This window comes from Osmerus eperlanus, chromosome 15 (assembly GCF_963692335.1).
Source record: "Osmerus eperlanus chromosome 15, fOsmEpe2.1, whole genome shotgun sequence".
Taxonomy (NCBI): Eukaryota; Metazoa; Chordata; class Actinopteri; order Osmeriformes; family Osmeridae; genus Osmerus; species Osmerus eperlanus.
In genome coordinates this window covers 5425617-5449912 of record NC_085032.1, presented here as the reverse complement: position 1 = coordinate 5449912, position 24296 = coordinate 5425617, and the positions used below count along the sequence as shown (strand labels likewise).

The window sequence follows — 24296 nt, the reverse complement described above, 5'->3', positions numbered from 1 at the left end:
CTTCTCTCATACAGAGTGATCCAATGTAAGCAAGCAACTCTGGTGACCTCTAAACTGGGACAGGAACAATTAAGCTTACAAACATATTGTATGAAATGGAAAAACAATGGCGGAAGCAGCTTTGAGAAATGTGAATGAAATGAACAGGAGTCAGCATTTCCTTCTTTGAAAAAGAACTTCTGATATTAACTGGAACATATTTGACTATGGATTTTTTGAGGTAGACCAGCGGATCAGTCTGGTGCTTTGCAGAGATGCCCCTGCTTGTGTTTGGTATACAGAAAGTCCCAATAGTGCCTTTATATAGTGTTTTTAAGACAAGAAAAACAAATCAATAACAGACGTACCTGTATCGTACCTGGCTATACTGTAAAGTAATGTTCATTTGTTTGGAATTCATCGAGAATCTTTTTATTGCATTGTATTGTGTTGAAAATATGCAGGCCTGGCACAATTCTACAAGATTGTCTGGAAACCACATCATTTGTTTCAGAGGAATACACAGTACGAAAATACAATAAATAGAGTCTTTAGCGAGACAATACATTAAAATATGTTTTCAGATTTGCTTTACATGGAAATGTCAGAAAACGTTCGCAACTGTGGACTAAACTTTACATTCAGATTACATAGGCATCTTGGTAAACATACACTGCAATAGTCACTTTAAAAAGAGGTCCCCTCTATAGAAAATATATAGACGCTCAACTATCAATAAAAACTTACAAAATCCACTTACCATATCTTGCTGTTGCATAACAACAGTTTCAGTTCACTTTGCTGATAGCTAGAGTGTCTATACATGATCTATAGTCCCGTCAATAAACGTTGCCCATTAGTCTGTCTCTCTCTCTTTCCAGAGGCTCATCAACAACACAGAAGCAGCGAGCGATGAAACAGCATGTTGCGACAAGAAACAAACTGGAGTTTATAGCACAGCATTGAGATCTGGTAAAACAGCTGAAATTGGACAAGAACGTGTTTTCATAAGGATCAGCTGCATTCTATTGGTGTTCAGTCGTCATTGTTTGCGAACTCCCCGGCCTCCCAGCGCAGTGCCATGGCGCTCTTGCGCCGTCCGCCGGTGTACACCTCTGGAAACTGAGAGAGAAACATGTGTTAACCACCTTGGCTTTTCGATGGAACATGGCCGAATGAACCAAGTTGGAGACCACTTCAACCTCAAATTCTTCCATATGGCTGACATAATCGGACCCTGACACTTCCAGTGTTTATTAGAGATATAACTTACTCTGTGATCACAGGAGAGCGCGGAGCGATCCATCTTGTATGGTGTTTTCATCGGTGACGATGGAGAGGACTTGCACTTCATAGGAACATCAACTGAAACAAGAGAAACATGAATTTCCACACGCTGGCTAAAATAAACATACAAAGTGCAGGTGAGGTGTTGGACATGAATAGGCCTATCTCAACTAAAACGTCAAATTGTTAATCATATATTATATTTGAGGTCATTATGGGGTTTGGTGAGAAAGGTTTTGTGTGTGGGCTCACCTGAGTTTTCAAAAGACAAGCTGTCCATCATATTGGGGGTGACCAAGCCTGTTTTGGTGTACATGCCAGCCCTCTCTCTCCTCAGCTCCTCCTCTCTCTGCTTCACCATCTTGATCTCCTCGTCCACCAGCGACAGCGTGGACCGCGAGCGCAGCTTGAAGAAGGGGTTCTGCAGGAAGCCCTTCTCCTGCGGCTGCTCCTCGCCGCTGGCCTTGTTCAGGCAGAACTCGGACGCGCTGCGCACGATCAGCTTGGACGTCTCCAGGATGATGAGGTTAGAGCTGGAGCTGTGACTCTCATCCGAACGCCATTCGCCCGTGCGGGCCGAGAGGGTACGAGCGCTGCCGCCATGCCGCGGGCTCGCTGGATAGTCGTCATCGCCAGGCTCCAGGATGACGACGTTGCTCCCCGCCATGTCGTCGAGCGACGCCTTCGCCGGCGAGGAGGTGATGATGAAGGATGGCGTCAGGGGGGCGCTGGGGGATTTGGGGATCCTCACCTGCGGCGATTCCGTGGTTCTGAACGTCTTGGAGAAGCCCCGCTCCTTCCGGAAGCTCTCCTCCCTCTCCATGGCCAGGCGTATCTCCTTTTCCATGGGGGTCTCCGGGTCATCGTAGGGAGACCTGTAGCTGGAGTCATCCAGGCCAGAGTCTTCAGAGCAGGGGCTGAACTGGGTGTGAGGGTAGTCCCCTAGCAGGGGTAGGTTCTCCAGACTAGGGTCCTTTTTGGGCCTGTCAATGTTCCTTACTGGGGTGTACATGAAGCTGTGGCTGCCATGGAAGGTGGGGGTCTTGCTGGTGGGTGAGAGGACCTGGTTCTTGGTCTGCTCTTCCATCTCGAGCCACTGCCTACGGGCCAGCTGGAAGTCCACATGCTCCGTGCTGACGTTCTCGCTCTTGGTCTCTTGGATCACGCAGAAATCCTTGGGCATCTTCTTGTTGGGGTCACCGGTGGCGTGGTGGGGATGTGGGTGCGTGTTATTGGGCTTTTCCTCCTTGTCGCTGTCTGCGTTCTGCGATAGGTTGTGGAGGGTCAACGCGTCAAAGATCACTTCCTGCGTAGGGGTCCCGTTGTAATTGACGTCGTCTGGTTGCTCTACTACGACTCCACCCTCTTCCTGATCGGTTTCCGGGTCCTCATCTCCCGGGTAGCCGTCGGCGTGGTTTTGCATGTTGTTCACCTCCACCTTCTGGACAAACAGCTCTTGCGCGCTGAGCTGCAAGCCGTCCAAGTACGAGTCATCGTCCTCCCTGTTTATGGACGAGGAGAAGATGGCCCGCCATTTGTCGTCGCCGTCGCTGTCGGACGAGGCGGCGGCGATCTCCACTCTCAGACACTCGTCCAGCTCTTCTGGGTACTCCTCATTGGAGACGTCGGACAAGGCCTCCTCTCGGATGTACTGCTCCAGGATGGACTCCTCTGGGACGTCCTCGCCCATAGGGTCGCAGGCGTCGTCCTCACACACGTAGGGCTCGGCGGTATGGACGCTGGTCGTGTCTTCCTCAGGGCTGGCCAGGGGCTCGTCCACCTGGTCCTGTTCCTGGGTGTCCTGCCTCTTGCGATGAGCCTCGTTTTCGTACACGCTGTCGGCGCTGGACAGCGTGTCAGAGACGGACGAGTTGATGGATTCGTTCCTGTTGAGTTCTTCGCGCCCCGTGTCGAGGATCAGGGCTTCTCTCTGACAGGGTCTGTGGCCGTTCCCCAGGCCTTCCAGCTCCTCTATCTCGATAGAACCGGTCGGCAGCTCTTTCAGGATGTGGAGCGTGGCCTTTTTTCCTTGGGAATCCAGGCAGTCGGCGTCGGGGCCAACCTGTTCGTCTTCTGCACTGTGTTTTTCAGGTGATTCACTCAAGGCCAGTTCCTCTTCGCAATCTGTTACCTTGGCCACCTCAGGTTGTTCGCTCGTCTCCATGGCAACTACCTCTGCGTCGGATCTGGGTTTGTTTGGATTGAGATTCTCAGGGCTACTGCAGCTTTCTCTCGCTCCGCTTTCGTCCGTGCCTCTCACCACAGCCGTAGCTCTCTGAAAAGGGAAGAAGGGAATTAATAATTCCTTCGTCAGAGAGGGAGACTGGGGCCTGTTAGCCTATTCCCCGCTGAAGGCAGGATCGCACTTTGGAAATGAAAATAATTTGCCTCTCTCTCTCTGTCTAACTTCGACACGGTTTGACAGCTTGGCTTTACATTTGTGGCTGCCTCTTTTACCTCAGAATTATCGGCCGTTGTGAATGTTTATTTTTCTCCCCCTTTATTTACCCAGTGAGCTGTAAATCCCTTATCAAACATTCTTTACAAGACACCTCCCAACCATGCACCTCACCTCAGAACATACTTTCTGTTGTAATCTGACTGCTGATGTGTTGTCGTGGGTTTCACCCGCTACAACACCCAACAAAGGTTTTTATTCACGCACACAGAGCTGTTGCGCTCCACCCATTCTCTAGGATAGGTTAAATTGCACCGTATAACTACACTGCATACCGTGTTAAATGTGCTAATTAATCACGTAATATCTTGGATGAGAACAATGTTGTAAACACGATGACACAGCCCACAATATCTGTTTATCCCAGTGTAAATACTATTCATCTGACTTCTAATAGCTGGCACAAAAGCCAGTCCAGCATTATATCCTGAAGGTACTTCTGTCTCCCATCAAGGGCCCTCCAACTCTTTGTAGCCAAAGGCCCAGGGGAGACAAGAGGCTTCAGATGAAATATCGAAGGGGGAGGGGGTGTGAAGGTAGTTTGTTTACTATTGATGTGAATCATTCCGCAAAGTGAGTTATGAACAGAGGAGTGAGGCAGAGCGCAAAGCCAGCTGAATTAGATGTTCCGTTATGTAAGACTGCGGGGGCAGACTCTGTCGCCCACACGCCGCGCTGTGTCCCTGCAGTCGATTAGCTGTGTCACACCAGAGGGACTCTGGAGAATGGAGAGGGAGTCAGGAGAGGTGGGCCCAGGGGAAAACAACACACCCCATACGCGTCTGCCGGCTGCTCCGTCCTGAAACTGGCCAACACTGACATATCAATACCTTGTGAGTAATTGTCAGTCATGAGGATTGACTGGTAGGACAACACCAGTAATGGAATTCCAATAATTAAACTGCTTGAGTTCATCATTTGGGGTGACCCCCTCTCACACACACACACACAAAAACACACGCATCCTGGCCGGGTTTCCGTTGACCTCTCCGACAGTGATGTCACCAGTGCCAGCCTGCCAAGTGCCGCAGCGATGCTGATCCCGGGCCTTGGGCACTTTCACTCTCAAAGCTCATGGGATTCATCAGCAACCCCAGGGCGGGCTTTAACAGAAAGGCCCGCGGTGCTGACACTCCACAGTAACGACAGCCAACCTCCAATCCCTGTAATCCTCATCCTGTGACTCTCTCCCCAGGACCTCTCTCTGTAGGCACATTCCGCTGTGTTCCACTGTAGCCTGTAATGTGACCAGAGGCAGCGCCCAGAGCTCGAAGAAGGACAATGTCCAAAAGGCAGAAAAGGTTATTTATCTGTCATTCAATCTTATATCAGTACCTCAGCCTTTACTCTCATCGTAGACATACTGTATCTTGTAAAAGTCAGTACCTGTAAATATTCCACGAAGGAATAATTGGGTGTGCTCAAGCCTTCGGCGAGAGCACAACCTTTGTTCTCTCACATATATATTATTATTGGGTGTGCTCAAGCCTTCAGCGAGAGCACAACCTTTGTTCTCTCACATATATATTTATTATTATTATTATTTTTATTTCTTTTTGCCCCCCTAAAACTCAATATTCAATATTTGGCCTACCTAGACAACCTAGGTGTCAAAAGTTTCGTCTTGGTAGCGATTGAGTTGCTTCTATTGGGATTTACGTTCCGTTGCATGGTTTAGGCTGAAGTTAAGTTTTTGTGGCGAAAAGTGAAGCTAACGGTGGCTAATTTGCTAGCCACAGTCACTGACGTTACTAACGTCACTACGTCACGAAAACACGCGTGACTACCTTTGGCAGAACATTCGTTTCGTATCTGTTAACTTGGGGGATAGCTAGGCTAACTATAGCTTTACTGCAAGGCAGCTAATTTGCTAGCCACAGTCACTGACGTTACTAACGTCACTACGTCACTAACGTCACGAAAACACGCGTGACTACCTTTGGCAGAACATTTGTTTCGCATCTGTTAAGGGATAGCTAGGCTAACTATAGCTTTACTGCAAGGCAGCTGCAGAAACGCCACAAGCAAAGAGGCCAGGGTGATAACTATTTACTCATTTTACTTTGTGATATGACACACAATTGTGATGTGTAATGTAACTACAATATAAGCTGATATTATTAAGGAAGTACATCTACTTTCGGAAACAGTAGTCTACTATTTCACTGAAGTATTAGCATCATGACATTATAGCCTGTGTTGCCCGGGCAACACATACTACAGTGGTCTATGATGTATCTGTTTTCAATCGTTAAAATACACATTCCTCACATATACATTTTCGTTGTAGGATTTATTCTGACATTAGTAAACGATTTGTTGGTGAAATTACCATTACCTGTGGTTTCAAACCAGTGTAGCTAACTGCAACGCTGTAGCTTACGCGAGACACACTACAAAAACATCTACAGTACACAGCTGTTTAGGAAGTCAAACGGCGACAGAACATGTTCGGCACTCTCCTTACTTAAATCAAAAGTCTATCTAACTACTAACCTGAACTTCATTGCCACAGCCTAAACGTTGTCAATCTGTTCATGAAAATAATTAATTTCAGCCTAAACCATAAAACGGAACGTTAAATCCAATTCAACCAACGCAATCGCTGCCAAGACGAACACAGCAGTAGTCTACTAGTACTGTACCGTAGTAGTACAATTTACCGGGGCAGCTTCTCCACACAGGGCTATATCGCATTTTGCGTTGTTACTGACAATGGTTGCTACCAGTGAGCTTTTTATGAATGAGCGATTTTCCACTAAATAAATGTCAAGCTTATTTACGTTTTGGGGGGCATATTTTCAGTTAGCAGATGGTACTGTTTGAATCGCGATTCCATCTTCTACTGCCGGGTAACGTCGTAGAATAATCTTCAAAGGGGGTTCTTTATTAATGAATGAATGCAATGAGTAGGCTACATGCCTGAAAATATCATTAGAAGGGAAAAACTTAAAATGACGTTTAAGTCATAGAGATTATGTCAATTTTTACACCGGTCTGCCAAATGTATTTGTTTTGATTCAACGATGAGGCTGCCTCTTGCAGGGGAAATGAGAAGACATCTATTTCATTCTACACTTCACTCGTATTTTCAGTTGTAAATGAGCAGCATTTTTGTCTGTTTTTTTTTTATCTATTTAATCTTTATAAATAATAACTATGCATTTTCATATAAAATATACAGAAATCAGTTGTAAAAATGTCATTCAAAAACGGACCCCTGTGCAACCGACGCAAGCAAGCACACCCTACAATTTCCCCAGAAATTGTACCCTCTCTAGTTGTTATTGCAAGTGATCGGATCTCACAGCAATAATGCTTTATTGCTCCTCCTGTCTACAGTGTTGACGTGGCTGTCTTCAATTTCAGATGAATAATTTGGCAGTTGACAGTGCGATATTGTACCTTAGCTGAATCAACACCACCATTTCACAGAGACAAAATACTGTTTATCTCTCTCTCTCTCTCTCTCTCTCTCTCTCTCTCTCCCTCTCAACACCACACCTACAGTATCTGTATAGAAACAGTACAGCAGATTGCAAGCTGTTTGATTTATTGTTGTATCTTATTCCTCTTATTTTCTTATTCAATGATCCTGTATGTTTCATGTTGATTAGTCACAAAAGTTACAGTAACAAACACAGATGTCACACAACAGATTCTGGACTAATGTCAATCCGCTCCGTAACCTAACCACATAAACCAATCTCAGCTATGTACCTGCAAGCCCAACAAAAAAAGCCCAACAAAAGTCTGTGAAATCTTTCACAGAGAGAATGACAGACTGAGCATTGCCAATTACCATGGCAACCCTTTGGTAGGCATAACACTTAGTGCATATCTCAGTTAGTGTTCCAGTGTCCACCTCCTCGCAGACTCTCAGCTCTGACACCCGAGTCTTAAATAATGTGAAGTAAGTAATGCAGTGTCAATGCCATTTGCATCAGAAAAAAAGGCATTAAGAGCCATGCAGACAAAGGTGTTAAAGGGATAGTCTGTCTCCATATTAAGTCAACAGAATGAAGAATAAATAGAAACAAGTATGGAGTCGATATTTACTTAAAGTTCAAGGGAAAACTGGTTTCGCTTGTTCGACTCCCTAAAATATAGACTTCTGTTTCCGATTATCGCGACGTTAACTAAAGCCCAGACTCAAGAGCATTTCTTTTCTGATTTGTAGCTCCTTGGTCATGTACAGATAAATGAACAGGAGGAGAACGATGGTAACATTAACTGTCTCTCCATGTCCAGTCACCTACCAGCAGCCTGAAGCAGATCCGCCAGAAAGAAATCATCTTCAGACCAGCCACACAGTCATCCCAATGAGGAACCCAAAACCGTCCACTCACCCCGACCCCTCTTAGAGACAGTGTCCACAGCATGAGGCTGTTTGGTGATATACCCACACTGGAGTTTTAGGAGGTCAAATGGCACCCATGATGAAGAGATGCAGGGATGTATTGACAGAAATGCCATTCAGATGAGTCCTGCTGCAGAGACTGGTGTCCCTCAGGGAGTTTTCTAGCCACTGGTGTACGTGTTGGGTCATGGCAGTGTGACCATGGAAACCGCAGAGAGGTCTCCTGCTACAGGGCTGTCAATAAGTGACCTGGGTCACAGGCCATCCCCTAAAACAATGAAGGATTGATTGTCGTGTTATTCTTCATTGATAGATGGACTGTAAGTCGGACGGAAAATTTAGGAGGTTTTCACAGTGTTTTGGTCTTATGTCCTCCATTCTCTAAGCAATCAACAGGCAAAATGCACTTAAATTTGACATTCAATTGTCCAAGTGTGACTACGGGAGGCCTGGCAGAGATGTTACACTTGCCTCTCTGCCTGCTTGCCTGCCTGCCTGCCTGGCTGCCTGCCTACCTGCTTGCCTGCCTGCCTACCTGCTTGCCTGCCTGCCTGCCTGCCTGCCAACAAGCTGGCCTGCCTGCCTGCCTGCCTTGCCTGCATTAATTTAAAGTTTTTTTTTTTCACATAGAAGACATAATGGCAAGGAACACGCATGCCTTCAATAGAGGCACGTGTGCATGGGGGAGCCCTCTGAGAAGAGAATGGGATCAATACGTTGTTAATTAATAGCCATCTTACAATGCTGTAATGTAATTGCCAGATTATCCAAATGTAGCTATATATATCTTTGGTCATTATCACTACTCTTTGTGACCAGCACTTGAGAGATGGAGGAGGAATTAGTTTCTGTGGTTTTTGGAGAGCCCTAGCCTTTGCCTGGCCTTTCCCCACTGACGCCTGTGAGAAGAGGAAGGAGATTGAGTCCTCTTCATCAGCCATCTGTATATTGAAGTAGATAATTATCTCTCTCTTTCGTTCTCTCTCTCTTTTCTCTCTCTCTTTTCTCTCTCTCTTTTCTCTCTCTTCTCTCTCTCTCTCTCTCTCTCTCTCTCTCTCTCTCTCTCTCTCTCTCTCTCTCTTACACACACCCTCCAGCTTTTTTCTCTATCTCCCGCTCTTTTTTCTGTCTCTTTCTCTCTCTCTCTGCTTTAGCTTAACACCTGCCTACGTCTGAACAAGCATAAACATCTGCGGATAAACTCCAGTAAGATGTTTTAGGAATCCTGCCATGTTCTGTTCAGAATTAGTGAAAGCTCCCACGACCACACATTAACTCCGACATTGCAGATAGTCCCCTCACTTTGAACTTTCACGAACAGGGTTCAGATGAGATGTTTATAGAATAAATGGATGACTCTATGGAAGCTATTATACTGCCTTTATAGCATCTCAATATTCGGTTATATCAGAATCAATCATTTATAATTCAAGTTTTCCATTCAACACGTCACCTAAATAGGAAAACAATTATGTAGGCAGAAAACAGAAATACTGCTTTCTATCACAATATAAGTATGTACTGTAGCAACTTGGAACTTACAGTGAAGCAGATGTCATCGATCTAATTCAGAAGACATTTTTTATAATCTCTCTCTCTCACACACACACACACACACACACACACACACACGCACACATACACATGCTCACACCCTAGACAAATAACCGTCACCTTCCGATCAATATCCATCCTGTTGTTCTTCAACCCCACCAGGCACCCACGGTGCATTTGACAGTTACAACAATCAGTTCTCAGTTGCATCTGCAGACAACACAGCACACGTCCGTGACGGAAAAAAAAACCATACTAGTATCCCTAACATCCATCAACAGCCTGGAGACAGGGAAACCTCTACCAACTTAACGTGAGTTGATAGCTGGCGTGAACCTACCTCCCAGCGCCTGGTCCTGATGGTGATGTGCCGGAGCAGTCTGCTGGAGGCTGCGATGAAGCAGTGTAAAGGCTGGTGGCTCTCGATTTCTCACTGAGTGTCTGTCTGTGTGTGTGTGTCGGTGTGTGTTGGGCAGTTGAGGGGGGTGGGGGGCAGCCAATAGCAGAGCAGTGATGCAAAATTACTTTTCTCTCCTTTTCTCTCCCTTTCTCTCCCTTTTTGCTCCACCTCCCCACTCTCTCTCTCTCTCTCTCTCTCTCTCTCTCTCTCTCTCTCTCTCTCTCTCAAACACTCTCACACACATATTGGCACAGCACTTGCAAATCACACTGCAAATAAATTTGTTGGTTATGTGCTTTGAATTTCGAGTCATATTTTATTTCATTTTATTTTCTAATAATACCAATATGGCCGTTGGCACTTCATGTTTAGGAATCATTTACCTGGTTTTCCAAACCTTGTTTTAATGAAACAGAACAAAGGGTAACATAAGCCTAACTACATTAGCTGTTAAAGTACAGAAAGCAGCAAAAAGAGGCAGAAAAAACACTTTGGCATCAAAACTCACACAGCCATCTCTACACATGGCGACAATGTACATATCTTCAGTTCCCAAAATAACACCAACTTAATAAAGGAAATATTTGATTTAAATCTTGACACATTGACATTTCAATTTCGAAGGCTGTCTAATAAGTCCTGTTTTCTTGTGCAAAGTTGAAAAAGACCCAGTTCCATTGGATTCTCTGTTCCTTTTTCTTCATGGAATATTAATGGTGGGGAGGGACAGGATTCAAACTCTGACGGTTACACCTTTTCTCCTAGCTTTGCCATTCTCATTGCCAAAGCTGTGGAGAAAAGAAATGGAGAACGATTCAGTGTTTTACTTGACAAGTCCATCTTCCAACTGATGCTTTTCTGCTCTCATGTTTAATATCTTCTAATACACTTGTTTTCCACACATATCAAATGCCCCGGTGTTTTTACCGATTTGCGTTTTGCTTGGAACAGCTATATCTGACAATAATAACGTTTCTCAGAATGTGCGTACGATCGCAAATGTGATATCTTATATAATGCAAGACAGGAGCTTATGCAACGGTTTCTCAAGCATATATGCTGAAGAGGCCACTTTGGTTTCTGCTGGCTCTGTTCAGATGCCTGTGAGATTGCTTGGTGAAAAATTAAGCACTCAAGGACAAGCGCTTCACAACAGACACAGCCAATGACAGAGCCCACATGTTGTCTGAACACCTCGCTCTTCCTCTCAGTGCCGTAGCAACCCAGGGGCTGGATCATGAAGGAATGGTTGAGAAGGACATGTTTCAATTATGATCCAATTATGATCCAAATGAGAATGTATTACATTTAAAATGGTTCGACTAATTACACTTATTCGACATCAAGTAAAAAAAGGTTATGGTTTTGTTGATGGCAGTCAGTGTTAAAACTGTTTTAGTACACTTGGTGCCAGTAAAGGAACTTGAAGGATTAAAGGGTGTGGTTGATAACAGTGTTTCATGAAATAATTTCAAATTTCATGAAAGAAAAAAGAACACCCGTTGTTATTATTGTTATGACAAAGTTCTTTTAATGCATTTTGAGTATATATAAAGAAATACCGTACAGTTAGCATTGAACAATGTTTACCATTGGGCATTAATGATAAACATTCATCTCAAATACAATTCAGTAACAAGATAAAGCATCTCATTTGCTGACTGAGGTGTATCTCATAGAAAGCAGCTGCATGATTTTTGGTTTTCCTTCAAACACCAAGTCAGCAACACTAGATGGCGCTGAAGTCTCTAATAAACACAAAGCAGACGAACGGTCATGTCACAACTCATTTCTGCTGGAAGTTTCTTTTCATATAATTATATGATAAGAATCTTGGTTGGCAAAGTCTGTTTACGTTGAGGTCATATGAGTATTTTTGTGTTCTATGACTGTATGTTGAGCAGAAGGTTAGCAAGAAGCGGTAAAGATTGACCATCCTAAGCAGAGATTGTGAGTAGGCCAGGCAGAGACACACAGCAGTGTAGGATCTTCAAAGCCCGAAAGATCAGAATGAATATGTTAGGAGGTTAGCGAAAACAAGAGGCCCAGTCAATGCTGGATGAAAGGGAGAAAGAGAGAGGGAGCGATAGAGAGACATAGTGAGATGATCTGTAAGATCGCCGTTGCTTTTTGATGCTGTTGTTGATACCTGCGGTGGCGGAGACCTCGTTCCCCTCCCTGTCCGCCTGTCGGTCAAGGCAGGGGCTGCGCTTGATCGGTTTGTGGCTGAACGTGGGCCGGTGAAGCTGGAGATCGTCCGAGTTGGCGGAATCTTCCGGATATCCCGCGAGACTCGAGGCTTTGGCTGTCAGGCGGGGCTGGAAGATCTGACTTCGGTAGCCCTCGGGGTGGTACGAGATGAAGGAATCCTTGCTGTCGGGGTCGTCGTCGTCGTTGCCAATGACAACGAGCTCGGCCTGGACGTCTTCCTCGTCCTCCTCATCCTCCGCCGTCTGGTAGCCCATGAAGATCATGGTGACGGGTTCGGAGACCAGGTCTGGAGGCAGGGTGTTGACGACGTTGAGGGCGGACTCGTCGTCGAGGTAGAACGGCGACTGTCGCCTGTGCTCCTGCGCCGTGCCCTCAATCAGAGGTACAGGGCAAGGCGACTCTCCACACCTCTGGGCTGAAGAGAAGATGGATGGTTGGAGCCGGTTCGGGCCCGTACCTGAACCACCTCCGTTACTGAGACCGTTCCCCTGTCCAGTCCTGATCTCCTGGTGACCTCCAGGGTGAGGCAGGTGCTGGGAAGCTGGGGCGTGGATGTTTGGAATGTGAGACTGGGACTGCTGAGTTTTCTCTCCCCAACTCCGAGCTCCATCTCTGGGTGTGGTGTCCAGCTGGAAGGGGCTGGGGGTCTTACTGGGAGCCCCGAGACCTTCTTCCCAATTTTGAGCTTGTTCACTGGACATGATGTCTGGCTGGAAGGGGCTAGGGTTGGGAGTGGGTGTCTTGCATGGTGTCTGTCTTCCTTCTGCCCAAGTTTGAGCTCCGTCCCTGGGTATGATTTCTGGCTGGAAGGGTCTTGGGCTGGGTATGGGGGTCTTGCGAGGTGTCTGTCTTCCCTCTCCCCAATTTGGAGCACCATCCCTGGCTACAGGATCATCCTGAAGAGGGCTTGGGCCGGGGGTCTTGTTAGGAGTCCGGTGCCCATTTGACCCGGGGCTGAGCTGCACCTCATCGGGCCTCTTGGGGGTGGCGGGCCTGCTGGCCGTGTACGGGGCGGCATAGACGGGCTGGTGGTACTGGACCTCACTGGGAACCTTCCCCTCTGTGGCCTGGCGTAGCAGCTCGTCCACCTCCAGGTGGCTGAGCTCCCCCACACCGCTGCGGGCCTCGCTGCCCTCGGAGGGCAGAGCGTAGACGGACTTCCTGCCGTCGTCGAACACCTTGACGCCCCGCTGCTGGAACTCCTGGGGCGTGAGGGTGGCCGTGGAGACCACCTGGCTCTCACCTGTTCGGTGATCCCTCTCGACGCTGATCTCCATGGCAAACATGGCTACGGGCGGAGAGGAGGAAAGAGGAGGACGGTGAAAGCACGCCTTCATTTCTCGTTCGGTCTAAATCAAAAGGCAATGTGTTTCTCAAATAGCCCATTCCATTTTCTACAGCTTGAGAAGAGGAAATTATAGCTTTTGAATTTGTATAATTGGAACAGCGGAAAGCGCAATCATTCACAAAGTGTGACAGTGGTGAATCAGAATCTTTGAACGACTTTCTCTCTCGACTTTTACCTGAAATATTTCACGGAAATATTCCAAACAATGCCCATCTGTGCTAAACTGACAGAATAGATATGACCTGAAGTCCACATGCATGTTATATTGTTAGATGGCTCATGAGGTACGGTTGATACCTTTCTTTGGCTCCTCATCTCTGTCAGGCTGTGGTTTGGGACTAGGGTCCTTCTGTGGCAGAGACTCATAAAACTGGGACAAGTCTGAGATGGGTGAATACATGTATTGGATTGGATCTGTGAAAGACAAACAAACGGCCAAGTGTGAAGTAGTTTGTCTTCATTCTTATTGATGGATATTAGAATATATTAGAATGTGTCTTAGAAACACCTAATTTGTTAGAATACACACAATTAAAGCTCTAACATTCTAACAACTCTTTACATGACCCTTCATTATGTAAAAAGGCCTTAAGGAATGGAAATATGTACCTGTCTGGTATTCCGCATTTAGTTCCTGTGTGAAGATACAGGTGTTCAAAAAACGAGAGAAAGAGTAGTTGAGAGAATTGATCAAGACCAAAAAGTAAGAAGGTTAGGATGAGGCACAGCAAAGCGATTACTGTCAAACGTTTGAGTGTTCGGTGATCTTGTTAAAGTCAGACAGCACGCGGTGAACCAGAAACCCAGGCGAAGTGTTTCAGAACCTGCTTCTGACACCCCGAACGATCCATTAGAGAAACCTTCCCTCACCTCACAGCATGTAGAGGAGACCTCCCCTAACCAGGACCTCAAACCAATCCGTGCATGCATGCACCCACACAGCAGGCGACAGCAGCAAGGGGTTCACCTATCGCAGATTCATGCCCCTTCCCCCACCACCCTCCCCTCTTCCGTCGACCGCCGGCCAATCAACACACAGCGAAACGGGGCCGTTCCACACAGAGAGACAGAGAGTGCCGGAGCGCTACCTTGATGATGTCTTCCGGCGTCTTCTCCACCTCCTTCAGCCTCCTCAGGATCACCTCCTCGTTGGCCGAGATGCTCAGCTCCTGGGTCTCCAGGCTCTCGATCTCCTCCTCCATTCTGTCCACAGAAGACATGGTCACATGGTCACATGGTCACATGGTCACATGGTCACATGGTCACCCAGCACGTACGGCCCCGTATGTGTTCCTGTGCGCTTCCTTCAGGCCTACAGACGCAGGTCGCTAGAACATGCTTCAGAACTCAGAAAACCTTCACATTCCTAGGATCCCTATCTCAATGTTTTGGCCCTTCAGACGGTGTTCTAGAAAGCAGTGTTATGGTCTTGGTTAAGGGGAGGGTTATGTTTGTCTGAATCCTCATTATGAGCATTGATTGGTTGTTTGTCCAGGAGATGGGTTGGAATATCTCTCGTGATGAGTTTGTTGTTTTTCTGGAAGCTGTGATACGGCTCACTGAACTCCTCCACGGCTCCATCAGCGAGGGCTGGCAGCTATCAGCCACGTGTTCCAGTGTATGTGTGTGTGTGAGAGAGAAAGAGAGGGAGGGAGAGAGAGGCCTCAGATCCGCGTGCAGTGTGAGTGGTCAGAGCGGAGCGGTCTGCTGCTAAGAACACAGGTTACGTAATGTGTGTGTGTGTGGGGGGGGGGGGTAAACTGTCTGAGACACAAAGCTCATCAGCGCGGGGTTAGGCACAGTGAGGTGTCTCTGCGTAATCCACCAAGCGCTTCCCAGTCTACCGTATCAAAGGTAAAGCCATGGATGGGTGAGGGGAAAGCTGCTGTGGGGCTGGTGTGGATGGAGGTGCACGTGTATTTGTTGTGCACGCTCCCTCCCTCCATTACTCTCCGTGTTCCTTTATCGCTCTTCCTTATTTCTTCACTTGCATTCCTTCTATCTTTCTTTGCAGTTCTTTCTTCCATTCAGTCTTTCTATTCATCTTTAATCCCACTCTCTCCATCTCTGTCTCACTCTTTCTCACACATGTACTCAAACCCTCCTCCCCCCCCCCTCCTTGTTAATCACACAGGTTTTTGACACTGTTCTTGTGGAAATTCCGTTCGAAATCCAGTTTTCCCAAACCGCTAACCTCAACTCTAACCTCGACTCCAACCCTAAAACCATCCCCAACTCCTAATCCAAACCCTAAAAGTCATTCTAACCCAAACACTAACCAGGAAACACCGTGGAATCAACACCTGAACTTGTGAGGACGATGAATGTCCCCCACCTGTTCAAACGTTCCTCGTATTTGTCTTGAGGTGACTTCTGTTCCCTGCAAGAATTGTTAAACAAGGCCACACACACACACACACACACACACACACACACACACACACACACACACACACACACACACACACACACACAGAGAGAGAGAGAGAGTGCCCTACCTGTCGATGTTGGACTGCAGCAGGACAGTCTGGTCTTGGTGGTCCTGGGCCTGCTGTTTGATGGCCTGCTGCTCCTCCTCGTTCTGGGGGCTCAGCCCGTCCATCAGCCACTGCTCCCTCAGGGCTTTTTTCTGTTCCGACAGAGAGAACGTCAATATGGTCCCCTTTCGATGTTAGAGTTTGTTCTAGGGATGTCTGCTAATGGACTAGGCTTTCTGTTTTTCTGTGTGGGCTTTTAGTAGATGACAGCCTGCACATAACAAAAAGCTGTTTTTGTTATGTGTCATATGTCATATATTTCTGGAATAGAAACACATGCAATTTGAAGGGGGTCCTAGTGTGGGAGATGCTGTACCTTGAGGTATTGGAGTTTCAGTTTCTCCTCTTCAATTTGTCTCCTTTTCTTGGCGATTTCCTCCTGGACTCTTCTCTTGTCCTTTAAGACAAAAGAAACAGATGTCAGACAGATCGATTTCAAGACCTTATCTATCCCCTCTGTAGCAAATCACTTCATTTTTTCCATGTCAGTCAGTGTACCCCAGAAACACTCCACCTGTTGTCATTTTCACATCCTCAACTTTGAATTGTCAGCTGCTGAACAAAGCCATTAAGCAATCTCATAAATCGTCCAATGGGCCGTCCCACCGTGACCAATCAGGGTGGAGAATGCTACGCATCGTCATTCTTTCTGTTACCTGATATGACCTCATAGCTAGACCCATCGTGTGTGTGTCGTCCATCTGGCCAATGTGACAATTTAGCAGGTTCTGTTCATTATTAGAATTGGGCCTGGACTTGTTCCCTGTTGTTTCAACATATTCTCAGCCTGGTTCACTGTTAGTCGGACATCATGTTATGTTCCACCAGGATACATGTATACGCTTCTATTTTAGTTGAAAGAATACTGTTATATTCTTGTGCAATACTTTTAGACTTTTAGACTGAAATGTTTTCTTGTGTGATTGACATTATTTACAGTATCTTTGTTTTGGTTTTTATGCTGTTTCTTTGTATAATGCACCAACTGGAGTGGCGCTCCTAATTTTGTTGTGTGTGGAGCTATTCATTGACAATAAAGCCTTTCAATCAATTCAATTTCAATTACATTGGGAGTTTTCTTTAATTAAGAAAGTCACCCTACTCTTCCCTCATAAGTTGGTGTGCACATGAATGTGTGCAGGTGTGTATGTGTGTGTTTGCGCACATGCATAAAACAGTCATTGTTGCCTATGTTGAGCTTTGCTGCCTAGGTCCCGGTCTCTCTAGGCCCCTAGTCATGAAACTGAGCCCCTAGTCGTGAGCCCCCCACACAACAACTGCCCCCATACTCCACACCGACTGCCCTCACGCTCAACAGAGCCGGGTACACTGACACCAGTGAAGCCAGGTCCCCCGAGGACACAGGCAGGGAGATCTAGAAGAGGGCTGGACATGGATCAGACCAGAGGGGATCTCTGTGTCGGAGCCCACATCATATTAGCAATCCTACACAGAGGGTAGCGAAGAGTAGACTCTTGACGAGGTGTTGAGCTTCACATCCCAAACCAGAGCTCCGAATGTCCTCCCCCGTCCTGAGCCCTGCCAAGCTTAACACAGGGGCCACCTCACCACAGACCGTACCCGACAGGCAGAGAGCGGCGCCGAGGGGTCGAGGCTGTTAGCATGCTTACCGTGATGGCCAGGAGCCTCTCCTTCAGCAGGTCGGCTTCCTCCATGCTGACCTGGAACACAGAGAGCAGAGAGAGAACCCCACACGGATGAATAAAGGGGTGTGCGTGTGTGTTAGAGACAAAGAGAGTGAGAGAAAAACAGAGAGAGAGAGAGAGAGAGAGAGAGAGAGAGAGAGAGAGAGAGAGAGAGAGAGAGAGAGAGAGAGAGAGAGAGAGAGAGAGAGAGAGAGAGAGAGAGAGAGAGAGAGAGAGAGAGAGAGAGAGAGAGAGAGAGAGAGAGAGAGAGAGAGAGAGAGAGAAAACCAGAGAAGCTGATGGATCGACAGAGAGAGACAACTGGGGGTTGTGGTGTGCGGCAGCCCGGGGACACCGGAGCTGGTCTGGTGGGAGCAGAGTGACAGGAAAGGGAGGGCAGATCTGAGGAGTCAGCAGAGGATGAGCAGAGAGAGAGAGAGACATCTTGAAACCAGGTCCTAATTGTGAATGACGACAGCAGAACGCATCTACGGTGAGGGCAAGTCTTCCAACGGGATGAAAGAAGGGAAGGACGGAGAGAAGGAAGAAGGAAAAGGGAAGGATGCCACTTAATAGGGAAACACACAGACGAGTGTGTGTGTGTCTGTGTGAGCGAGGAACAGGAGGGGGTGGTTAAAGATGGGTCAGCTCGTCCCTAATAGAGTCCCGCTGAGATAACTAGCGTGTCTGTGAGACACATCACACGATAGATGTATCCAGTCAGGCCAACTGACAGACAGGTGCTCAGACAGAAAGACCTGCTCTGGCCTGTTGTTCTGGAATCTACTGTTGCAGTCGTCCATTTTAATGTCCCCCAGTAAATAACTGGTCAAGAGACTGAAGTCACACACACACGCACACACACACATACTCAGAGCTGGAAAAACAAAGCCGGCATAGAACTGTTGACGACCTCCCTAAGTAGAGATCTTGAAACTGTACATGATTGGCTGAAAGCAAGGGCCAGGACTCTGAAAAGAGTGGGGCCCAATAAAAACGTTGAACTCGCGCAAAAAATACCAACCATGTGAAACCATAGTGCTAACGGCCACTGTGATGTTAGTTCAAGACCCTAAACTTCCCAACACAGGACGAATACACGCATCTTTATTGCAGCCGTAAAATATTAGCTCTCATCATTGTGAGTCGACCAGCATGCTGTCATGAGCTTGGATGCTTATAGCCAGATTGTCAGTTAGCGGGTTATTTATGACGTGACTATATGTTGATGTGTTATTAATAGTGTGTGGGGACTTTCCCTCTCTCCCTCCTTCCCCATCCTCTCTCATCAACACTTAAGGAGGCAGGATATACAATATATCTCCTCGCACAGATCCACAGAGGCACAGATCCAAGGTCAGAGGCCACTCAAATAACAACCCTGAGCTATGAAACAGGACAGGATCCTATTGCTATCTGCATGCTCCGACACATTTATGACACACACACACACACACATGCGCGCATTTATACAGCACACCCACACACACATTTATACAGCACACTCACACACACATTTATACCCCCCCCCCCACACACACACACACACAGACAGACATGTATACACCACACACACACACAAGGCACTGACTTCCCTCCTCTTCCTGTCTGAGGGCCAGGACCTCTAAAGATTTCCCGTCCTTGAAAGACAATGACAAGCTAAAAGTGAGCCTGAATGAAAGAAATGACGTCACCAAGAGATGGTTGACGCGCTGTCCTCAAGGAGGAATTTAAATAGAGCTTGACTCTTGTGTGATACTGCAAGGCATTGATTTCTTGACAAATGTGGACACAGCTGTTCGTACCGACATCTATGGGATCATTTACATCAAGAGTTAAATGAGATTTTACATAAATACAGAAGACTACAAACAAACAGTGTTCATGATGATTAATTAAAATACATGATTTGATTCATCTTTCTCACATCCCAAATCGTCTTGACAGATTCTCAAAACGGAAAGCAAGGCATTCCAAAATCGAATTGACTTTTCACGAGGCATATCGATAGCCACCCGTGATGCCACGAAGCGAGGACCCCATACTGAGCGATGAAAGCTCCCTGGTATGTGAGATGTGATTTATAAGGTGTGTGTGTGTGTGTGTGTGTGTGAGTCTTCGGCAGAATGCCTCTCTCAGTCTTGGGGACAGATGGCCCAGGCTCTCCCCACTGAGCCGTACAGACCTGAACAAACTGGTCAACCACATGCCATCCCATCCTCCATTTACACAGCCTTCTTTTTCACTTCACAATCCCTCCCTCCCTCCCTCCATCCATCCATCCGTCCATCCGTCCATCCGTCCATCCGTCCATCCGTCCCTCCCTCCGTCCATCCGTCCATCCGTCCATCCATCCTTCTTTTACATCTGAAAGTCTGAAAGTATTTAGCGCCCACTTTCCTCATATAGCATGCTGTTCCTTCTCTTGTGGTGCGACAGTCTTTCATGTTATTTTTCCCCCCTCGCCCTGCATCCCAGCATGAAGTAAGTCTCTTATAGAAACGTCTCCATTTACAGGGAATTAGCTCGACTGGGAGCTGAAGTCACAATAGAGCACGACTCCAAATATATACGGGCGGTAATGTGACCTCTCATGTCAACGGACGGGGACGTTTATTTGTGGGCGCCGATGTTCACATCGTTATTAGCACCTGGGCTCCTTAAATGTCAGTGTGTCTGATCCCTGGGCCTCGGTGCTACCTCTGTGAAACCAAACACACACGCACACACACACACACAGGGCAGCTGACTTTACATAGTCAATACACAGAGGAACAATGCAGGCATGCCCACATGTACATGCCATACGTGTGTGTGTACGCGTGTGTGCGCATGTGAAAGACAGAGATTGCCATGAACTGAGAGAGAGAGAGAGAGAGAGAGAGAGAGAGAGAGAGAGAGAGAGAGAGAGAGAGAGAGAGAGAGAGAGAGAGAGAGAGAGAGAGAGCGATGGAGTCCAAAACGAGGCAGCAGAGAGTGAGAAAGAGCGAGGGGGTGTATCTGTGTATGGACGTGCGTGTGGAAGGGTGTACAGGCATGTGTCATGACCGTAGAGAGCATGCACAGAGCCCAGGCGGGGCCCTCACGTGTGTGCTCCACACACAAGCCCACCGTTTCCTCACTCAACGGTGAGACGGAATCACAATTATCACCTCACTTCTAACAGATGGTCTGAAGATCCATCACATACGGCTTTCGGAAGGACGGCTGTGTTCCGTGAACATGAACAATGTATACAACTATGCTGTACATTCAACTGGATAATCGTGTTCTAAATGTTAAATGACTGTATTTATGCGTGAAAATATATGTGTATGACTATTTACATACTGCATGTATTCATAGCCATACACATCTATGTGTTGCGGAACATAACGGTGGTTGTGAAGCTGTCTGAAAAATTGATGTTGGACGTTCGTTAATGCGATAATCCACGATATATAGGACCGAGTTCTAATTGTACATTGCTTCCCATTCCAGTGCTGTCAGATCAGTTTGAATGTATGGCTTATACAATGTGTATGGATTGGGTTTATATAACTGAATTCTTCCCAGTGCTCTATGGAAAGAAGTGGGAGGGGGCTGAGGAGGTGGAGGGTGTTAGTCACAGCCGAGGGAACATGTACGCTATCAGAAAGGCTCACACACACCCACAGGTACACAAGCAGAAGCGACACACACACACACACACGTTTACGAGGCCACCGAGACCGGACACTGCTGTCCTGTGTTCGGTGCCGTAGCTCTCCTCGCCCCTGTTGAACTGGTGTGCTCCCTGCAGTGCAACCTTCCTCCCAGTGACTCGACACAGCAGATCTCTGAGGCCAGGACATCCCTGCTGGAGGGAGGGAGGGAGGGAGGACAAGACCGGGGAGAGAAGGCTGCAAATAGCCCACACTGGCTCAGTCTCCTTTCTCCTTTCCTCTCTTCTTCTCGATTCTATTCTCCTCTCTTCTTCTTTCCTCAATTCTCCTCTCCTCTCCTCCCCACCTGTTGACAGCTCAGTCAGCCCAGATCCACCCTGGCTAAAAATAAAAATCAGTCTTACAGCTGGGCTACTAGTCTGCCAGTGTGTGTGTGTGAGTGTGTGTGTGTGTGTGTATGTGTGAGAGAGAGAGTTGATAATCATTTGACCATGTGTGTGTGGGTTTGTGTGTGTGCAAGTGTGCCACTTGGCCTGTATACGTGTGTGTGTGTGTGTGTCGTCGGGCCCTTTGAACTGATGGTTACCAGCAGGTGACGTAGGCCTGTTGGCCAGAGGGCATCTGGACAGAGACTCAGCAAAATGCCACTGACAGTCAGAGTGATCCTTAACCTCTCCCTGCTCCCTGGTCAAACACCTGGCTCACAGCCAATCACACGCACAGGCCAATGGGAGTGGGCTGTCTGGAGTGTAGCTACTGGCTGACACGGTCCACTGTCTGTCTCAGGCAATCATAACATGTTTGGCCAGTGTCAATAGCAGCTTCTATGATGTAGTTCAGAGGGTCTAAGGTCATAAGTAACGTCAGAGATAGGCGACTGTACACTACTGTACTCTAAACTGTGTGTGGGGATCCACCCACAAGCACACCCACACACACACACACACACACACAAGCATGCACGCACACATACACACACACACACACACACACTCACACACACTCTCATGCATTTCTCATACACACATACACACTTTATTTGCTCTCTCTCTCTCTCTCTCTCTCTCTCTCTCTCTCTCTCTCTCTCTCACACACACACACACACACACACACACACACACACACACACACACACACACACACACACACACACACACACACAGAGGTCGAGAAACAGACAGTCCACTGTGGGTCTATCACAGACAGGGCTCTTCAGTTCAGGTGAACACACCTGCTAATCCCTCATGCTTAATCTGATCTCTCCCAGATTAAGAGGACAATCTGCTGTCTGAACGAGAGGGGGACACACAAACGTGAAGTATTCATAGTCTAGAACACCATGTGTACCTCACACAGTGCTTTCACATTTTTTAAACCCAGAAAACATTCTTCATCAACTGTATTTACTTCATGGAAACACAAGTATTTGTGCACTTCATATGCTTCTCATAATTTTGGGGGTTTGTATATGATCACAATGCTACAGGATTTCTACGTTTTACATTGTTACTACCTAACTTGCAGTTTTTCATGGGATCTGTAAAGTATAATGTCTGCGCCAGGATATTTTTAAAATAGATTTCAAACCTCAATGAGCCTTTCATGGTTAAATAAAGGTTAGATAGATAAAAAAAATGCAACGAGATTGACTACCAGCCATAAATAAATTCAAATGAAATCAAACCAAGCTTGATTCCATTGATGGAAACTGCAGACATGCACTACAGTAATTAGAATTCATCCCCTGCCTGCAGACGTACAGTACTGATGAGAACCAGACTTGGAAGAGGAAGTCTCAGGAAGGCTACTGCAAGTCTGGTGCATCCTGATGAGAGCATGCCATTCAGTGCTATTAGCATGTAGCCCTCCCCTGCGCTTCACAACCAAAGAGCCGGCTGTTCAAATGGAGATGTGTGTGGGAGGAGAGGCCAGAGAGAGGAACGTCACCGTAAGTAGAGCCCACTGTTTCGGTGTGTGTGTGTGTGGGTTGGGGGGGTCATGAGTGCTTAATGTCTGTTTGTGTGTGTGTGGGGGGGGGGGGTACATAATTGCAAAGACTATTTTGTGTCGATTTTAAAGCGACCGCCACCAAATATTAGCCGACGTACTCATCGTCACACAGAAGTGTAGTAAATGCATAAGCTTTTAACCTACTAAAGTCAACCCCCCCGCCCCCCCACACACACACACTTTCACTCCCTGCTAACAACTCCCGGTGTCACAGTGAAAGTGAGCGTTAACGGCGGACGCCTTAAATCTGCCGTCCTGAGCCGTGGAGACCCCCCGGGGCTAGAGCTCTGGGGGGAAAGCCGAGAGCTTTAGAGGAATTAAAAGATTACAGAACTAAAAGACCCCCCCCCCCCGACACACACACACACACACACACACTCTCTTCATAGACTCCACTACACAGAACACAAAACAATTGCCTTGACCCATCAGGTAAATATGAGCATAAACATTGGACGTGAAGTTGCATTTTGTTACATGATACTTGTGTAATAAGTGTAAGAGACTTTCCTCTCAACTAGCAGGCTGGCTGTAACTAAGAGGTGGCTGTACCGTACAGGATGAGCGCTGTTTCACAGTTCATGAAGCTTATTTTACACATCCACCTCACAAATGAACATGGATGTACATCAAGCTTTGAACAGACATGCGGAAACAAAAGAAAGGTAAGGACAGATTGGCAGACACAGCAGAGTTGTATACAGACATACTGGAGGATAGTGTACTCACCGGTCGCGTATCTGTCAGGAGTTGCGAAGCGTGTGTGTGCGTGTGGCCGTGTGAGCGTGTGTGTGTGTGTGAGAGAGAGCGTGTGTGAGCGGCTCAGCAGTGGAGGACGCTCGCTCTCAGGAGCGTTGCGGCG

General features: G+C 47.1%; 1 protein-coding gene across 5 annotated transcripts; it reads right to left on the bottom strand.

Moving 5' to 3' along the window:
- Positions 1 to 399: 399 nt before the first annotated feature.
- Positions 400 to 24296, bottom strand: palmdb (palmdelphin b). 5 transcript variants are annotated; one of them, XM_062479515.1, is made up of 9 exons: positions 24164 to 24296; positions 17766 to 17816; positions 16451 to 16531; positions 16096 to 16226; positions 14686 to 14800; positions 14207 to 14231; positions 13895 to 14011; positions 12188 to 13537; positions 10328 to 10826 (listed from the first exon to the last, which is right to left on the bottom strand). In XM_062479515.1, exons 2-9 carry the CDS (start codon positions 17808 to 17810, stop codon positions 10786 to 10788), a joined length of 1905 nt encoding a protein of 634 aa, XP_062335499.1. In that variant the 5' UTR covers positions 17811 to 17816; positions 24164 to 24296; the 3' UTR covers positions 10328 to 10785. The 5 variants fall into 5 exon arrangements, with proteins under 5 accessions (XP_062335495.1, XP_062335497.1, XP_062335496.1 ...); XM_062479511.1 differs by lacking the exons at positions 10328 to 10826; positions 12188 to 13537; positions 13895 to 14011; positions 14207 to 14231 and adding exons at positions 400 to 1101; positions 1253 to 1344; positions 1519 to 3541; XM_062479514.1 differs by lacking the exon at positions 10328 to 10826 and having other exon boundaries at positions 11277 to 13537.

What these genes read in the sequence shown, in the direction of transcription:
- palmdb (XM_062479511.1), bottom strand. Translation starts at nt 17,810, where the DNA reads ATGGAGGAAGCCGACCTGCTGAAGGAGAGGCTCCTGGCCATCACG. An exon ending in AGAGGCTCCTGGCCATCACG is followed by an intron (nt 16,532 to 17,765) that starts GTAAGCATGCTA and finishes TTTGTCTTAAAG; the next exon opens with GACAAGAGAAGAGTCCAGGA. An exon ending in CTTGTCTTTTGAAAACTCAG is followed by an intron (nt 1,345 to 1,518) that starts GTGAGCCCACAC and finishes CTCTTGTTTCAG; the next exon opens with TTGATGTTCCTATGAAGTGC.